Consider the following 14,185-nt stretch of genomic DNA (forward strand, 5'->3'; position numbering starts at 1 on the left):
ACAAGAATTTGGCGCAGAAGTGGAGATCCAGCAGGTTTGTCAAAGATCCGAAGATGGCTCTCACCTCTGCAAACACAGACTCTTTGTACAGATCTCGTTCATGTGCTTACAGCTTATGAAGTGGTTTCAGAAACATGTAAAAACAAAAAATCAATCTATTTCAAAACAGCGAAACACAAGATTTGTATCAACCTCTCGGCCGTGCCCAGCTAAGCAAGAAAGGTCTTGAACGTGATCGTCTCAAGGTTACCGTGCTTGTCAGTTCTTGCCTACATTGTGGCGCACAGATGCTTTTCAAAGTGGCCAAACTTCCTGCTTACATTCCACCAGGATATTACGGAATATTATAAAAGGATATTGCCCTGGGTGATAAATTGGATATTAGCACTTTATGTCAGTGTTTCTCAACCCCTCCTGTTTTTCTTGAAGAAAAAAAAAACCACACACACACACAACCCTCGCTTGTATCAAGAAAGGAGCTGGATCTCGCTGCCACTGGGCCTTGCACAGGTGTGGTCACACGTGCACGCGCACAAGGAGGAGAGCCGCTTCCCAGACTTTACGACCCTTTGCACAACGATCTGTCCCGCTTTTGTTTTCATGAGAGCGCTGAAAGACACCTTAAGCTTTCATAATATGTTTTGTCCGAAAATGAGACATCGGCTGTGATTTATTTATTTATTTTTTTTCTGACAGATTGTTATGAACTCCGCATTTTGTTACTCAGAAAAGGTACATAATGCTAACCGGGTGTGCGTTCTCCTGAAATATTTCCGTTGCACCAACTTGAATGTAAGCAAGCATTGTTTCCCACACACTGTAGGCGGGAATGTAGAGCTTCATTACTTATTATTTTTATGGCCCGTCGCCAAAAGGTATGGGATAATGTTCTTGTGCGTGTGTGTCCGTGTGTCTGTCTGTTAGCAACATATCTCATGAATCACTGGACAAATTCTAAAAAAAACTCTCCGAAAGTAATTACTAGATGCACATCTACAGCTTATTACCTTTTAAAGTCAACCCAATCCAAGATGGCCGCCACAGCTAATTGAACTTTACCAACACAAAAAAGGCTAGAACTCAGTTTTTTTTACAGATATTGAGCTGAAATTTAATGTAGCAGTAGGTGAGACTGAACCACAACACATACTCCTAGGGCGAACTGATTGCACAAGATCCTTGTTTAAAACTTTGCCATTAACTGTTGTAGTCAACTCTGTCTGTCTGTTAGCAAAATATCTCATTAATCACTGGATGAATTATGTTGAAACTTTGCAAAAGTAATGACTAGATGTTCATGTACAACTGATTGCTTTTTAACGTCAACCCATTTCAAAATGGCCACCGCAGCTAATCGACTTTATCAAACACAAAAATGACTACAGTTCAGTCGTTTTTACAGATACTGACCTAAAATTTAATATGTTGGTAGATAAGAGTCATTCACAACACATACTCTGAGCGTGACATCTCGCAGTATTGCACGAGATCACGCCTAACTTTAACTTCAAGGTTTGATCAAAACTTCTCAACAGAAGATGATTTTAGTTTAGATTTTCTAGTTTGCATAGAGCATCTTTGAAGAGCTTGTGGGGAGTGGTGGGAGGTAACCTGTAGGTTAAAAAATAATTTTAGTTCCTAGAAATTCACTAAACGCACCTCCAAAGTAGCTTTTTGTGGCCCCGTGTTAACATCTACTATGGAAATACAGTGACACTTGATAGCACAGTGCTAACCTTTCCCAAGGAAAGGGCTTTGTGCACACATTTGTGATATTGATTAAGAGGATATTGTTGGACACTTGAGGTCTGGCCGGAGTCCAGTTTGGTGACATTAGGTTGGCCTCTGTTAGCTTTTTGCTAACTTTTCCCTCTGGCTTACTTTGACCGATTTGCACTGCAGCAGCTGTCACAGTCGAGTGAGGAGACAGCAGCTGCTTCCATGACCTGAGTTCAGGGTTCGTTTTTACATAAGAGGGGAAAAAGGGTAAGATCCTGTGAGTTTAGCGTTGTGGTTGCAGTAACAGGCATTATATCAGGCTTAAGACAAAATACCCAAAATTCAATAAACAAAGTTTCTGTTTTTATTGTCCGTCTGGATTCTGCTGTTACAGTAGGTCGCAAACACGTCCTGCAGATGGCATGGGCGGGGCGTCGCTTGTTTACACCAATCTTTAAATCATAGCAGAGTTTCCCAGCTGAAATGTGATCCGGGCTTATTATTCCAGGATCTTTAACTGTTTGTCCTTAAACCAGTAGAGAGTATCTTCAGCCGTGTGTTTCGGCTCGTTGTCTTGCTGGAAGGCGAACCTCCGTCCCGGTCTCAAATTCCCGGAAGACTCCAATAGATTTTCCTCAAGAGTTTCCTCTATATTTGTGCCATCCAGCTCTCTTTCAACCCTGACCGGTTTCCAAGTCCCTGCTGGTGAAATCAGCCCCACATCATGATGCTGCCACTACCCTGCTTCACTGTGGGAATGATGTTAGGTGTGCTCCTTGATGGCCAGAATGTTCTGTTTTAGTCTCATATGACCACAGCACCTTCTTACACACGTTTAAGACGTCGCCAATATGCCTTTTATCTAATTTCAGTCTGTCTTATTTTTTTTAGGCAGTGTTTTTTTTCTGTGGTGACGCAAGCTTTTAATTTTCTAATAATGGATTATAGTGTGCCCCGTGGGATGTTCGGGGTTTGGGATCATTTTTTTTAATAACTCCCTGATCTGTACTTCTCCACATCCTTGTCTGTGACCTGCGTGGAGAGTTCCTTGGTCTTCATACTGTCTCCTGCTCAGTGGTAAATCACACTACTTAGAGGTGCTGCACTGGTGGAGCTCATTTGACACTTTGATTGCTCACAGGCGGAGCTCATTTAACTAATTATGTGGCTTCTGAAGGTAGGAGCTTCAAAGGAAGAGAGTGAGACCAAATACACACACTACTGTTCAGTTTTATCCTTTTTGCATTATTACAAAGACATTTTTTACCCTAATCTTTTTTTTTTTTTTTTTTTTTTTTACCAATCCTGCATAGGTCCATTACTCATATTCAAATTCAAAATGTTTGAGAGAATGCCGAAGGAGGTGAATACTTTTGCAACCCACTTTACGAGGTTGTAATAACGTTAGGAGTACAATTTGCCTGATTTAGATCAACGATCAAACCGAGAAACAACAGGTTTGTTATTTAATTAATGAAAACTTCCCACAATGTCAAAACAACAAAAGCCTACCGAAGTAAAGCTCCCATGAATCAAGTCGCTCATGAACCAGCCGCATCCGTGTCGCTTCTGCATTCGGAAAGTTTCATTTCACCAAGGATTCTCTGCTGGTGGGAGAAATTCTACCATTTATACCGACTCGTTCTCTCCTCTGTATATGTATGAGTATATTAGCGTTGGTGTCTGAGCAGATTTAGACTTTCAGATGTGACCTTTGTTGTCTAAATGTCAGGGAGATTGGAGAGGGAGCCCACAGAGGTAGGACAGGGTTATGTAATCTGCTCACTGAGTCTCACACAGACACAAGCGTGGGGGGGCATGTTTGAGGACGGTTGTGATGCTCTCTGCTCACTGAAAGCCTGGCTTTCTGGAACCACTGCTTTTACCAGCATGTATGTGCAGAAAGTGCCTGGGAAATTATTTATGGCTTTAAAAATACTGATACACTGCACTCCTTTGGTGTTATTCCTTTGAACTTCTTCTGTGGTCTATTCTTTTTTCTTTGTTGTTTTTTGTCTTTTCCAAAGCTCTCAGGTGAATGTGAAGAGTATCCTCCTGTGTATGTGTGTGTTGTTGATGGTTAACCAGGTGATGGCTGGTTCGGGCGTGTGAGAACCAGATTACACTTTCAGTATTCCCTTTCAAGCATTCTTCCTTGACCAACTTGTGCTCTTTTCATACGCTGCCAACAGGTACGGCTCCCGAGCAACAGGACAAGACCTGCAGCCTGGGATCTGTTCACGTGTTATATTCACTTTAAGTATCACAGTGGCGCTTTTGCATGCCAGTGGTAGAGAGCGTACATCTGATGGGAACCGGGGCTATTTTGTCCTGTCACTCACACCTCGGAGCCTTTAAGGGGCCCTTCACGGGAAGTATCGTGAATACCAAGCACCCTCTCCCCCTTTTAGGTTTTGAAAGGCGGCCCTGAAATGTTGCTTGGAAACAGACATCAGCTGTACTCCGCTCGGATCCACAGCTTTAACGGTTGATTCCAACAGCAGCGTCTTTACAGGGAGGGGGAACAGTGTTAAAACATAGAGGAAAAAAAAGTTCTCCGAACACCCCCAAAGGGTAATCCGCTTTGCCAGGACTCATCTATATGCTTGGTATGTTCCAAACAGTCACACTGCTGCCCAAAGATGTCAACCCACAACTGTACTCGTACAAAGCAAGCTGAGATAGCCGTCGCTGCAGTCTTTGAGCAAAGATAAACAGCTGCAGGAATGGTCAGAGGGGCTCCTAATCAGATGTTTTATTATTCATTCCTGTCATGAAGCTCTTTGGTTTTTCAGACTGTATGACATTCAGGAAAATAGTCACTTAGTTTAAGAGTTGTTTCTTTAGTCAAGTTTGGGTCAGTTTGTCTTTCTGGGTCAAGGGCATGTCAGGATTACTGCCTCCCAGCACGGACGGGCTTCTTTTCGCAGATCTAATTCACGATACGGTCTCGATTTAAATAAAAAGAGTTGGAATTTTTTGAAAGTGGGATCACAAACGGAACGCCTTGAATCGAGTCAACACACATGAGGGGGAGTAAAAAAAAAAAAAAAAAATGAAAGCAAATGATTATTATCACCTGCTGACTCTGAAGGAATTCATCACTTTGTAAAATTGTGAAATAAGTCAACGATAAGGTAGCGCCGAATGTGGAGAAATGCTTTGTTTTGCAGCGGAAAGAGAGACTTCTGAAAACACCTGTCATTAACACAGTTGTTCAGCTCAATTCAGTTCAGTTATTATACAGTGACAGAAGTCACCTTTAAGGCATTAGGGTTGAGATACGTATCTCACCACACCACCAGCAACTTGATTAAATATAAATCAAATCAGCCTTTAATCTCAATACATTGTAAACAACAGGAATTACTCTGGAAGAAGAGCTTACAGGGGATCTGTGCTTTAAATATATATACCTTTTCAGCTTTTCTGTTATTTTTTTTTAACCGTTCGTAAACCTGCTTTCAGACTTTTCACCGACAGGATTAAGTTGTTCGGATTTTATCATTACAAAGTTGTGTTGGTTTTGTCCGTCTAGATTTAATCCCAAAATTGTATCGGCACACGGCGGCTCTGCCAGCCGCGCACGTGTGCATCTGTGAGTCGTCGCATCTCTACAGAGAGGCAAAGAGGTCCTGTTCAAAACCAGATGCATGCAGTCCAGCTCATTCTGTTTACCTCTCTTAATTCCAATACAGCTTCCACTCAGATATTACTGCGTCCAAAACTGCAAGCCAGGTCTCTCCGTGTTAAAACTCATATTACTAATTTTCTACATTTGATTTGTTTTATTTTCTGGTAAATTTTGCCTTTTAAATCATCAATTGCCAGTCAAGTTCAAGTAAATATGATCCCTTTTGATCATTTTTTGTTTGTTGGTTTTATAGCTTCTATGTACTTTTTATTTGAACTCAATCAAATCGGGAAAATGTTTCATATTGTATGTCTTGCTGTGGATTTGCAGTTAACACGTCTTTTACAGCTGCAGTTTTTTCCGTTCCCCACTCAGCAGCTCCACACGTGCAGCGAAGCCTCACTGGTTTGACGAGGGGATTTCAGCGACCGCGATGATGGGAGGATATCTGTTCGGAGAGCCGTAAATGTCCGTCCGTGATAAACGGCGGCGCGTAAAGCCACTCTTCCATTTTGAGTTGGCATTAAAAAGCGCAAAAAAAAAATCATTAAATAAATTCGGTCTTGCATATATATATATGTGTATACATATATAACGCCAAAACCTTTCTCGTGAAACTTTAAATGCAAGTGACAACAACAATAACAAAATTCCAGTGTACACTAAACAGGAACTAGGTCACGGTTCTGTTCACATACATTAAAATGAGTTAGATCTTGCTCTTGATTTTATCAGCTATGTCGTTAAAGTCTGCCAAAAATAGCTCATAAAATGTAACTATGTATACCCTGATGTGCTAATGCTCATTACTTCAAAATGTCGCCTTTGCGTTCTGCCGACCCTTTACGTCTGTTTACGACCCGATTAGTCTTTTTGCTGACATATATTGTCTCCGAATGGATCCAGTTTGTCAGCAGTGCTGCTCTCATTCACATATTTTTATGTTTTTGTTGTCAGCTGGCAAAACGGCTTTTAAATTGTGTCGGAGGACGGCCGTATGTGCTCCACACTTTCGAAACACCGTGAGACTGATGCACTGTTCGGGAAAAAACAAAAACAAAAAAAAAAGGAACAAACCTACTCTTTTCAAGCACACCGTCATCTAAAAGAAATCCTGAAATCAAGCACGTTAAAGAAGACGTGATGCCACTGGTTCACAAGTTAACTCCTTTTCCTAAAGTCTTTAAGTGTGTGACGTAATTTGTTCAAAATACAATAGGATTACATCTCCGAAGGCCTCTTGTAGCTTCTCTTTTTTTTAAAGTTTTTTTCCTTTGTAGCTGACTTTAGGCGGCAGCATTGTGGTGGGAAACCTGACTCCACTTCTCCCTCTTTTCCATGGGGTGGGGATGTAATTATCTTGAAGAAAAAAGAAAAACTTTGTTCAAGTTTCACAAGAGGAAGGGTTCTCATTTCACATTTGTCAGTGAAAACCTGCCAACTAATTAATCCAGTTCATTAAAAAGAAACGTTTCTCTAAAGAAACTACAGGAAAGAGAAACAAACAAAAAAGGGGATGTGATACTTTAGAGCTTCAGTGAGAATAAAGAAAAAAAAGACAAAACACGTTAATAATTAGTGACGGAACGTTTTATGAGCCAGGCAGACGGAAACGCAGACTAAGTTTAAGCCTCAAACAACCAGTCCCTTCAAGTTGTATTGAAGTAATTCCTGGTCTGTAAGCAGCAGAAGAGTCTGGTTGTCACACCAGTCCAGTTTTTATGTGTCTACAGTGTTTGTTTGTTTTTTTTTTGAAGGAGATTTGACAAGTTAAAAAAGACCCTTCACTTCCAGTTTTGAAGGGATAACAGCTCAGATAGAGTGGTAGTCAGTGGAAGTTTGGATTTGTGGACTCAAGCCGTGACGTCCTATAGCAGCGAAAGGCACTGCGTGAGACAAGGCAAAAAAAATCTGTTTCTGTAAGGTGTGAGGAAAAGTTTTGCAAACAAACTCTTCAGTGAGTTTAGACAACTTTAACAGTTGAGCGACATCGTTCGACACTCAGAGTTGAACAGTCTGTAGTTTAATCTTCAAACATAAAACTTAAACCTGTGATTGTGTGAAAAATATTAAGGACATCAAAATGCCAGTCCGGTCATGTGAAGTCCAACTTTCGCAGAACCGATTAAACTCTGAATGATGTTTCTACTGTAAAAGACAGTATGTCTGAGCCATAGAGCTCCAAAGTGGGCAGGTTTCATTTATTTATTTATTTATTGGCAAAGTCCCATTACTCCGGGTACTCTGGTTTCCTCTCACAGACCAAAAACATGCATGTTAGGTTCATTGGTGACTCTAAAATTGTCCCTAGGTGTGAGTGAGAGGGTGGGTGTTTGTCTCGTTTGTCTGTGTGTCCCTGCGATGGACTTGTGACCTGTCCAGGGTGTCCCCCGCCTCCCACACAGTGACTGCTGGGGACAGACACCAGCTCCCCGCGACCCGGAATGGACAAGCGGCTAAAAAGAAAATGGATGTATAGATGGACAAAGTCCCATTGTTGCCTGTGGGAAAAATTTCATCTTTTTTTTGATAATTTTTTTTTAAGCTGTACAATAATGCTACCAAAATTTATAGTTCACTACTCCTAATCAAGTTACACATTTTAACGTGTTTTTGTCAAAGCTGACAGAGGAGTAGCTATAGCCATCCTGACGCATAAGGGCCCCCAGGCCAGCAGGGGGCCCCCAAGAACACTTAACTACCCACATAAGATATGCTGATCTACATTGGTTGTAATCATGTTTAAACAAAAATATACTTTTTTTTAGATTTATGCTGTCAGAGTCATAATTTAATCCTAATAATGCATGAATTTCTGCAGCTCAAAAAGAAACTGATAATTTTCCAAAAGGACTTAGCCGTTCCAGCTGACTCCACCGCGACTTTATGGGAGCGCTACACACACAGAAGTCCGCACATTGATTTGATGACGCGTGGACAACATAAGGAGGTGTCAGTGGTGTTGTGGTGACAAGTGAGCGATTGGCTCGATTGTTAGCCCCCCCCCCAAGTAAAACCCTGCTCAGGGCCCCATACAACCTCAGGCCGGCCCTGGGTGCAGCTAATTAAAAAATGTGACCTGAAAAGCAAGATTAATGACTGAAGAGTAATAGGGGGCATTCACTGGCACCCTTAATAAACATAGAGACAAAGATTAAAAAGAGTTGCTTAGTCCATTGTTGAAGGGCCACCAGCAGCCTTAATCGATGCTACATTTTCTAACCTAATAAGCATAATAATAACAATAATTTCTCACTTTTTTCTCTCTATTTTGAAGAAGAAATTGCAACGTTATTGTTTGGAATGACATTTTTTTTGCACTTCGAGACAAAAAAGCCACTTATCTTCTGTGTGACAAAGAGTATTTCCACTCTTTTTTTGGTGCTAATCCTTTTCTGATCTAAGTCAAGTACATTCGGCAAGACAGTGACCAATCTTCAGAAAAGTTTAGTGAAGTGTTGGCTGTAGCTGGTGTAGAGCTGCTGATAAAATGTGTGGGGGGCACCAGATATAAAGCAGATATTGTTGGATGTCATGAAGCTGATTGATGTGATGCCACGGATCAAATCAGGACGAAAGCTGCCATCCTGCCAATGAAGTGATCAGCCTGCGAGGACCTGGAGGAGCCATTGTTTTTTTGTTTGTTTTTTTGCTTTTCCTCTTGTCCAAATGGAGCTGTTAACGATAAGTCATAAATCATCCCGGCAGCAGCGTGGTATTTTTAGATGGAGGGGTGGATGGGGGGTGGTTGGGGTGGGGGGATGAATGAGGTTGTGATTGTGGACTCAGTGGTCGGTGTAAGTCAGAGAGAGGAGGGGGGGCTGGCGGTGCCCCTCCCCCAGCTGTGGGTGATGTCTGAAGCCGGTGGTCCAGCAGCAGAGCTCTGATGAGTGGAGGACCGCCTCTCCGGCTCGCGGCAGCTCGTCTCTCAGCGGAAGGCTGCTCGGCAGCTGCGGACAGCCTGCGCGCAGCCCCCCTCTCTCCCGTTGGCTCTGACAGCCTCTTTGGCCCCGAGTGTCGCTCGGCGAGGAGGGGAAGAGGCGAGAGCACCGGCAGGTGTTGACTAGCGGGGGGAGAAAATCGCGGTGCAGACTGATGACGATGATGATGGTGAGGATGATGCATCTCTTCCCGTGACTTTATGAATTGTGAAGAAACGTAGGGACATCTTTTTTTTTTTTTTTTTTTTTTCTGCTTCTTCTTCTTTTTTTTTTTGTTCACCCTCCCCTCTCATTTCTTCTTGCCCGTCATCGGTTTTGGTGGATTTGTTTTCTGAAAGGGGCGCGCTTTGTCAAGCTGCCCGTCTAGACGCGGGCTCCGAGAGAGCCGAAGCCCCGCAAATCCCGAGCATCGGCCCGCAGCGCTGCGCCATCCACGATGACGACGATGACGGTGGCCTTGGACGTCCAGACTTGCGCGGTGTTTACGGTGATCGCGGTTCTGGTGCTCGTGAACGTGCTGTTGATGTTCATCCTCGGTACTTGTTAATGGATCTGCGCTTGGGGCCCGGTTCGCAGCAGCGCGCCGCGCTCTCGTACCGGAGAGGAGAGCAAAGCGGTGCGCGTTGGTCCAGAGCGGGGACACCCGGCGCTCCATCACGGATACGCGTTGCAATGAATGACGTTGGTACAACCTAATCATGTATTTCTGTTCTCTCTCCCCCCTCACCCACCTCACCCACCCACCCTCTCCCCAAACCTTCGTTATGTCTTGTCACCGTCTGTGATAGCAAGTGTTGTCTTAGTGGTGCTTGGAGATGATCCGGATCTGTGATGCTCTTACCTTCTCTGTGGTGACTGGAAATTCCTATCCTCCTCCCCACCTCATATAGAGCCCCAAACATGTTCCCCCCTAGCGTCGATCTCTTCCTCCCCCCCCCCCTCCCCCCATGTTGCATACTGTGAATTATGAGCTATGTGCATTGTTATTCTGTAACATTTAGATTTTTAGATACAAAAAACACACCATATCTTTAAGCCTCCATCTGCGTCAGGGCTTGTGTTTTTTTTTTTTCCCTTTCCCGTCATGATCCTCTGTAGTCACATTCACAATATGGCAGCTAATAGCTGTGCAGTGATCTCTGTACAGAAGTTAATGTGATATTTGTAGCAAATAGCCTTTGCGAGTGAGAGGCCCTGCGCCGGTCCGTGTTGACTCTGGAGGATCATTGTGATCTCAGCTGAGCAGTAACCGACAGCAGGCAGGGCTAGGCCTAATAAAGGAAGGGCCTCCATCTCTCCAGGTTTCCCCCATTTTAGATTCTGCTAAACTCAGCTCCCATTTCACAGCCCCCAATATTCCCACCCCTGCAGTTTGCACAGTGGCGCTCATTTGTAGTGATTATTATGAGAGACGTGTAATTATACGTTAATATTTATTCCGGGGCATAAGTGAAGAAAGAAAAAAGAAAAAAAGGCTCGTCAGCTGGTGATGGAATAAGAAAGGTTTTCTTTTCTCGCAGCTTCAGTGCCAAAGTGCTATAAAAGGATCAGAGGCAGGTGTTATGAATGTTGTATGAATCTCAGAAATAGATATGCTAAAAGCCTGTCCCAGAGCCATCCATGACAGTCCTATTTATAGAGGTAGACTAGCTAGGATCTTTTTAAGACACCCTATGTGCTCTTTCACTCTCAATGCTAAGTGCTCGCTCTCTTCCATGTGTGTGGTTAAGTGCTAAACGCTGTATGCTCGGCGCATATCATGAACACAGATACTTCCGTCACATGCCGCGGCATGTGGGCTGGTGTTGTCATCGCTGTGGCATCAACAGCTGAGACCCCGCGGGGCTGTTAGCAGTCGTATGTTTATGATCACAACGGCAGGAGATCGAAAAGGGGGTGCTGCAGTGGCCGCAGCCAACGCTGATAACCTACTTACAGATGTGTGTTCACATGTAAGCATGTCAGGTGTGTGTGTGTGTGTAGGGGGAAGTATCCCGAGTGGGTGCGTTCCGTTGTTCTTCTTTACCTCTCGAGAACCTCCGCACATCCCCGAGTGCTCACACATCCGCAGTCCCTCCAGGGCAGGTGCCTTCTAACAGAGCTTCTGCTGCGTGCCGTGCAGCCAGAGGTGTCAGTGTGCAGATGTGTGTGAGCGAGACCACGGCGATGTGTGAGGATGTGCGTGTGTTTCTCGCCGGCTCCGAGCAGAGCATCTTTGATTGGCTCCCAGACTTGGGGTATATGTGTATTACATAAGAGGGCTGGCAGACACAGGGAGGACAGACCGCGAAACTCACTCGGTGCGTCGGAAAGAGGAACCTCTTTTCGGGAAATACAGCATTTCTTCTTACTTGACATCTCCCGGGCTGAGCTCGTAGCGGAGGACCAACGCCTTCGGCAGCTTCCTAAAGGGATTTGATTATCATGATCGTATGAGCTTAGGCTTCTCCATGAATACACTCTCTGATCAGTTACATGCCACAAACATGGTAAGGCTGGCTGAAGGTCTGCGTGTGTGTGTGTGTGTGTTTGCTCGGGGATGCTATAGGTGCTTTGGTGCAGCTGTGCTGTGGCTATAGAGACAGGAGGATGTTGGAATGCAGTGGATCTGCCAGTGCAGTGAATGCTGATGTGTTGTGCTGCAAAGATGATACAAGCAAGTGAATCAGCTTTCTGTCCTTACATATTGACTTGTCAGGCTCCATGTCTGTGCTCAAAGATGAAACAGATGTCAGATACGTCTTTATACAGGGGGGGATAGATTTGTCTGCATTTATTTGCATTGACCCAAATACAGCTTTGGCTGATTCTGAGCCCTCAGATTTTTGATGTTGTAGCTGCAGCGTAACTTTACCGATGCGAGCTGGTGGACAGACAGGTAATGATGATCAGGCTGATTACTGTATGCCATTTGATCAAGCTAGGTGCGAGGGGGCTCTAAAGGAGGATGGAGGAAGATTGATTATGTAATGCTTTTAATTTATTCAGACATGTGAACGGAAAAGGGGGGGGGATGCAATATTTCAGAGAGGGCAGTGCTGATCTCATTTGGGAGAGGAAGGGGATGAGGCAGAGGACAGAACGTGGATGGGAGGAACGTTGGGTGTAAATGCTTGATCCCACTTCCTTCTCTGGTATGATTTTCTGTGCTACAGTCGATTGAGTGGAACTCGAGAGATCGTGCCGGTTGTGAATGGGGTTAAAAAAATTGGAGTGGAAGCGCGGCGGGAGGGGTGGAAGAGCAAGAAGCAAACTGACTTCAGAGCCAGCGCTCATCTGTTCTGTGGCTTTGGTTCCCACACAAGTCCTGGTATCACGTTAAAACTAACTTAACTCCCAGTAGTTACTCTTACTTTGTGTTTTCATCAAAAGTCCCTCTCAGTAAAATTCAATTTCCAATAAATGTGTTCAAAATGTTTTGAGAACAATTGATTGTCCCTGTTTCCATGACAGCATGACACATGATTTGCAATAATCCTCCCCTACTACTGTAGTGGAGAGCTCTAAGATATAATCTACAGCCATTGTTACCCCTTCGCTCTGATTCCACTGTGACACTTGATAAAATACAATCTGCTAGGTTGTTCCAAGGCGGTCATCCACCTTTGCAGCTAAGTGCAACAGGTTTTAATTAACATCGCCCTCACCCAGCAGCTACGCTTTTGTTCGTGTTGGCTTCCGTCGGCACCCAAATTTGGCAATATTCTGGTGCATCCTGAAGTGTCCTTGCCTCATCCCACCGTCTTGTCGATACCAGTGAAGCATCCTCATCTGTCACCATGACAACGGCTGCTCCTTCTCTTCCAAGCGTGCCCGTCCCTCCTTGTGCTCACTCCTCCTCGGCCCTGATTGGTTTACACCCCCCCCTTCTGTAGCTGTCTCAAGCGAGGCGTCACGGATGTGGGCTTGTGTACAGGTTGTGGAGGGCAGTGGGAGCTGCTGAGTCTCAGGCTGAATACAGGCAAACGCAAACACTCACACAATCTGCTGTTTGTCCCAAAAGAAAGGAAAAAAAACCAAACTGCATGTTCATTAGAAATAAAACCAATTTTGTACTAGAATTCATAATAAGAAATTAACCATGTCATATTACAGAAGAAAAAACAGCTTTGTTGATTAAATATAATAACATACTGGATACATGGACCCAAATAAAGAGAAAACAGCTAATTTTATACCTATTCATGTGACATCCTTGTCTCCAGGTGTTTGATAAGTCTTTACCTAGAGCTTAAGCGTCACCTGTCAGGCTCGGTTAGCCCTGGCTGCTCTGTCCACAGCCCCGGGGAATGAATGCATGGTTAGCTCTGGACTGCAGAATCCTGATGGACACTACTGTAGGGGGGGGCAGTTTTAGGAAATATGCCAGGAATGCACGGACAAAGTTAATGTATACGGATATAAAAGTGTGCCCGCTCATGTGTGTGCATGTATATGCATGCACGGGTGTGTGGCTGTCAGGGCCGTGAAGCTCGGTCGTCAGTGTGATGGATGGCGAAGCTGTAGATGGATGGGTGATGTCAGACCCGGGTCTGTCTCTGGAACATCGTCTGCTGTCTTGTGTTCTTTAATGAGAACAACCTTTAGGTCCTCTGGGTCCTCTAAAGAATACTCATCGCCCTGCTGGGCGTCAGTGCTTCTACCTGAGTCATGCATATCATTTGGTGCGCTGTGTTTGCACGTGTTCATACGGCCGCCCGGTGTAAATGCTTATTTGCGACGTTTTAGGATGTTCTCATTACTTATTCATGATTCTGTAATCGATCAGTTAGATGTGATGAGTCATTTGTCCATGTTTTGTTGAGGACTGTTCTGCAGATAAGACAACAAGCTCTAGTTACTGCAAAAAGGAAGAGACGTTATCCCTTCGCATTTGTTTGCTTCACAGTGT

The 14,185-nt window shown here is 44.2% G+C and overlaps 1 protein-coding gene across 8 annotated transcripts in view; it reads left to right on the plus strand.

Moving 5' to 3' along the window:
* The window catches only part of LOC108237997 (rho guanine nucleotide exchange factor 9), a 54,274-nt gene that overhangs the window by 19,221 nt on the left and 20,868 nt on the right, over positions 1-14,185 (plus strand). Inside the window, exon 1 of one of the 8 annotated variants that reach the window (XM_017419784.3) lies at positions 9,140-9,463. The exons of 6 other annotated variants lie outside the window; for them this stretch is intronic. In XM_017419784.3, the coding sequence (XP_017275273.1) occupies positions 9,449-9,463 (15 nt within the window). In that variant the 5' untranslated portion in view covers positions 9,140-9,448. Of the gene's footprint in view, positions 1-9,139; positions 9,464-9,542; positions 9,976-14,185 lie in introns of those variants that run through there. One more of the 8 variants, XM_017419782.3, reaches the window with a different exon arrangement.

Source organism: Kryptolebias marmoratus, linkage group LG9 (assembly GCF_001649575.2).
Source record: "Kryptolebias marmoratus isolate JLee-2015 linkage group LG9, ASM164957v2, whole genome shotgun sequence".
Classification (NCBI taxonomy): Eukaryota; Metazoa; Chordata; class Actinopteri; order Cyprinodontiformes; family Rivulidae; genus Kryptolebias; species Kryptolebias marmoratus.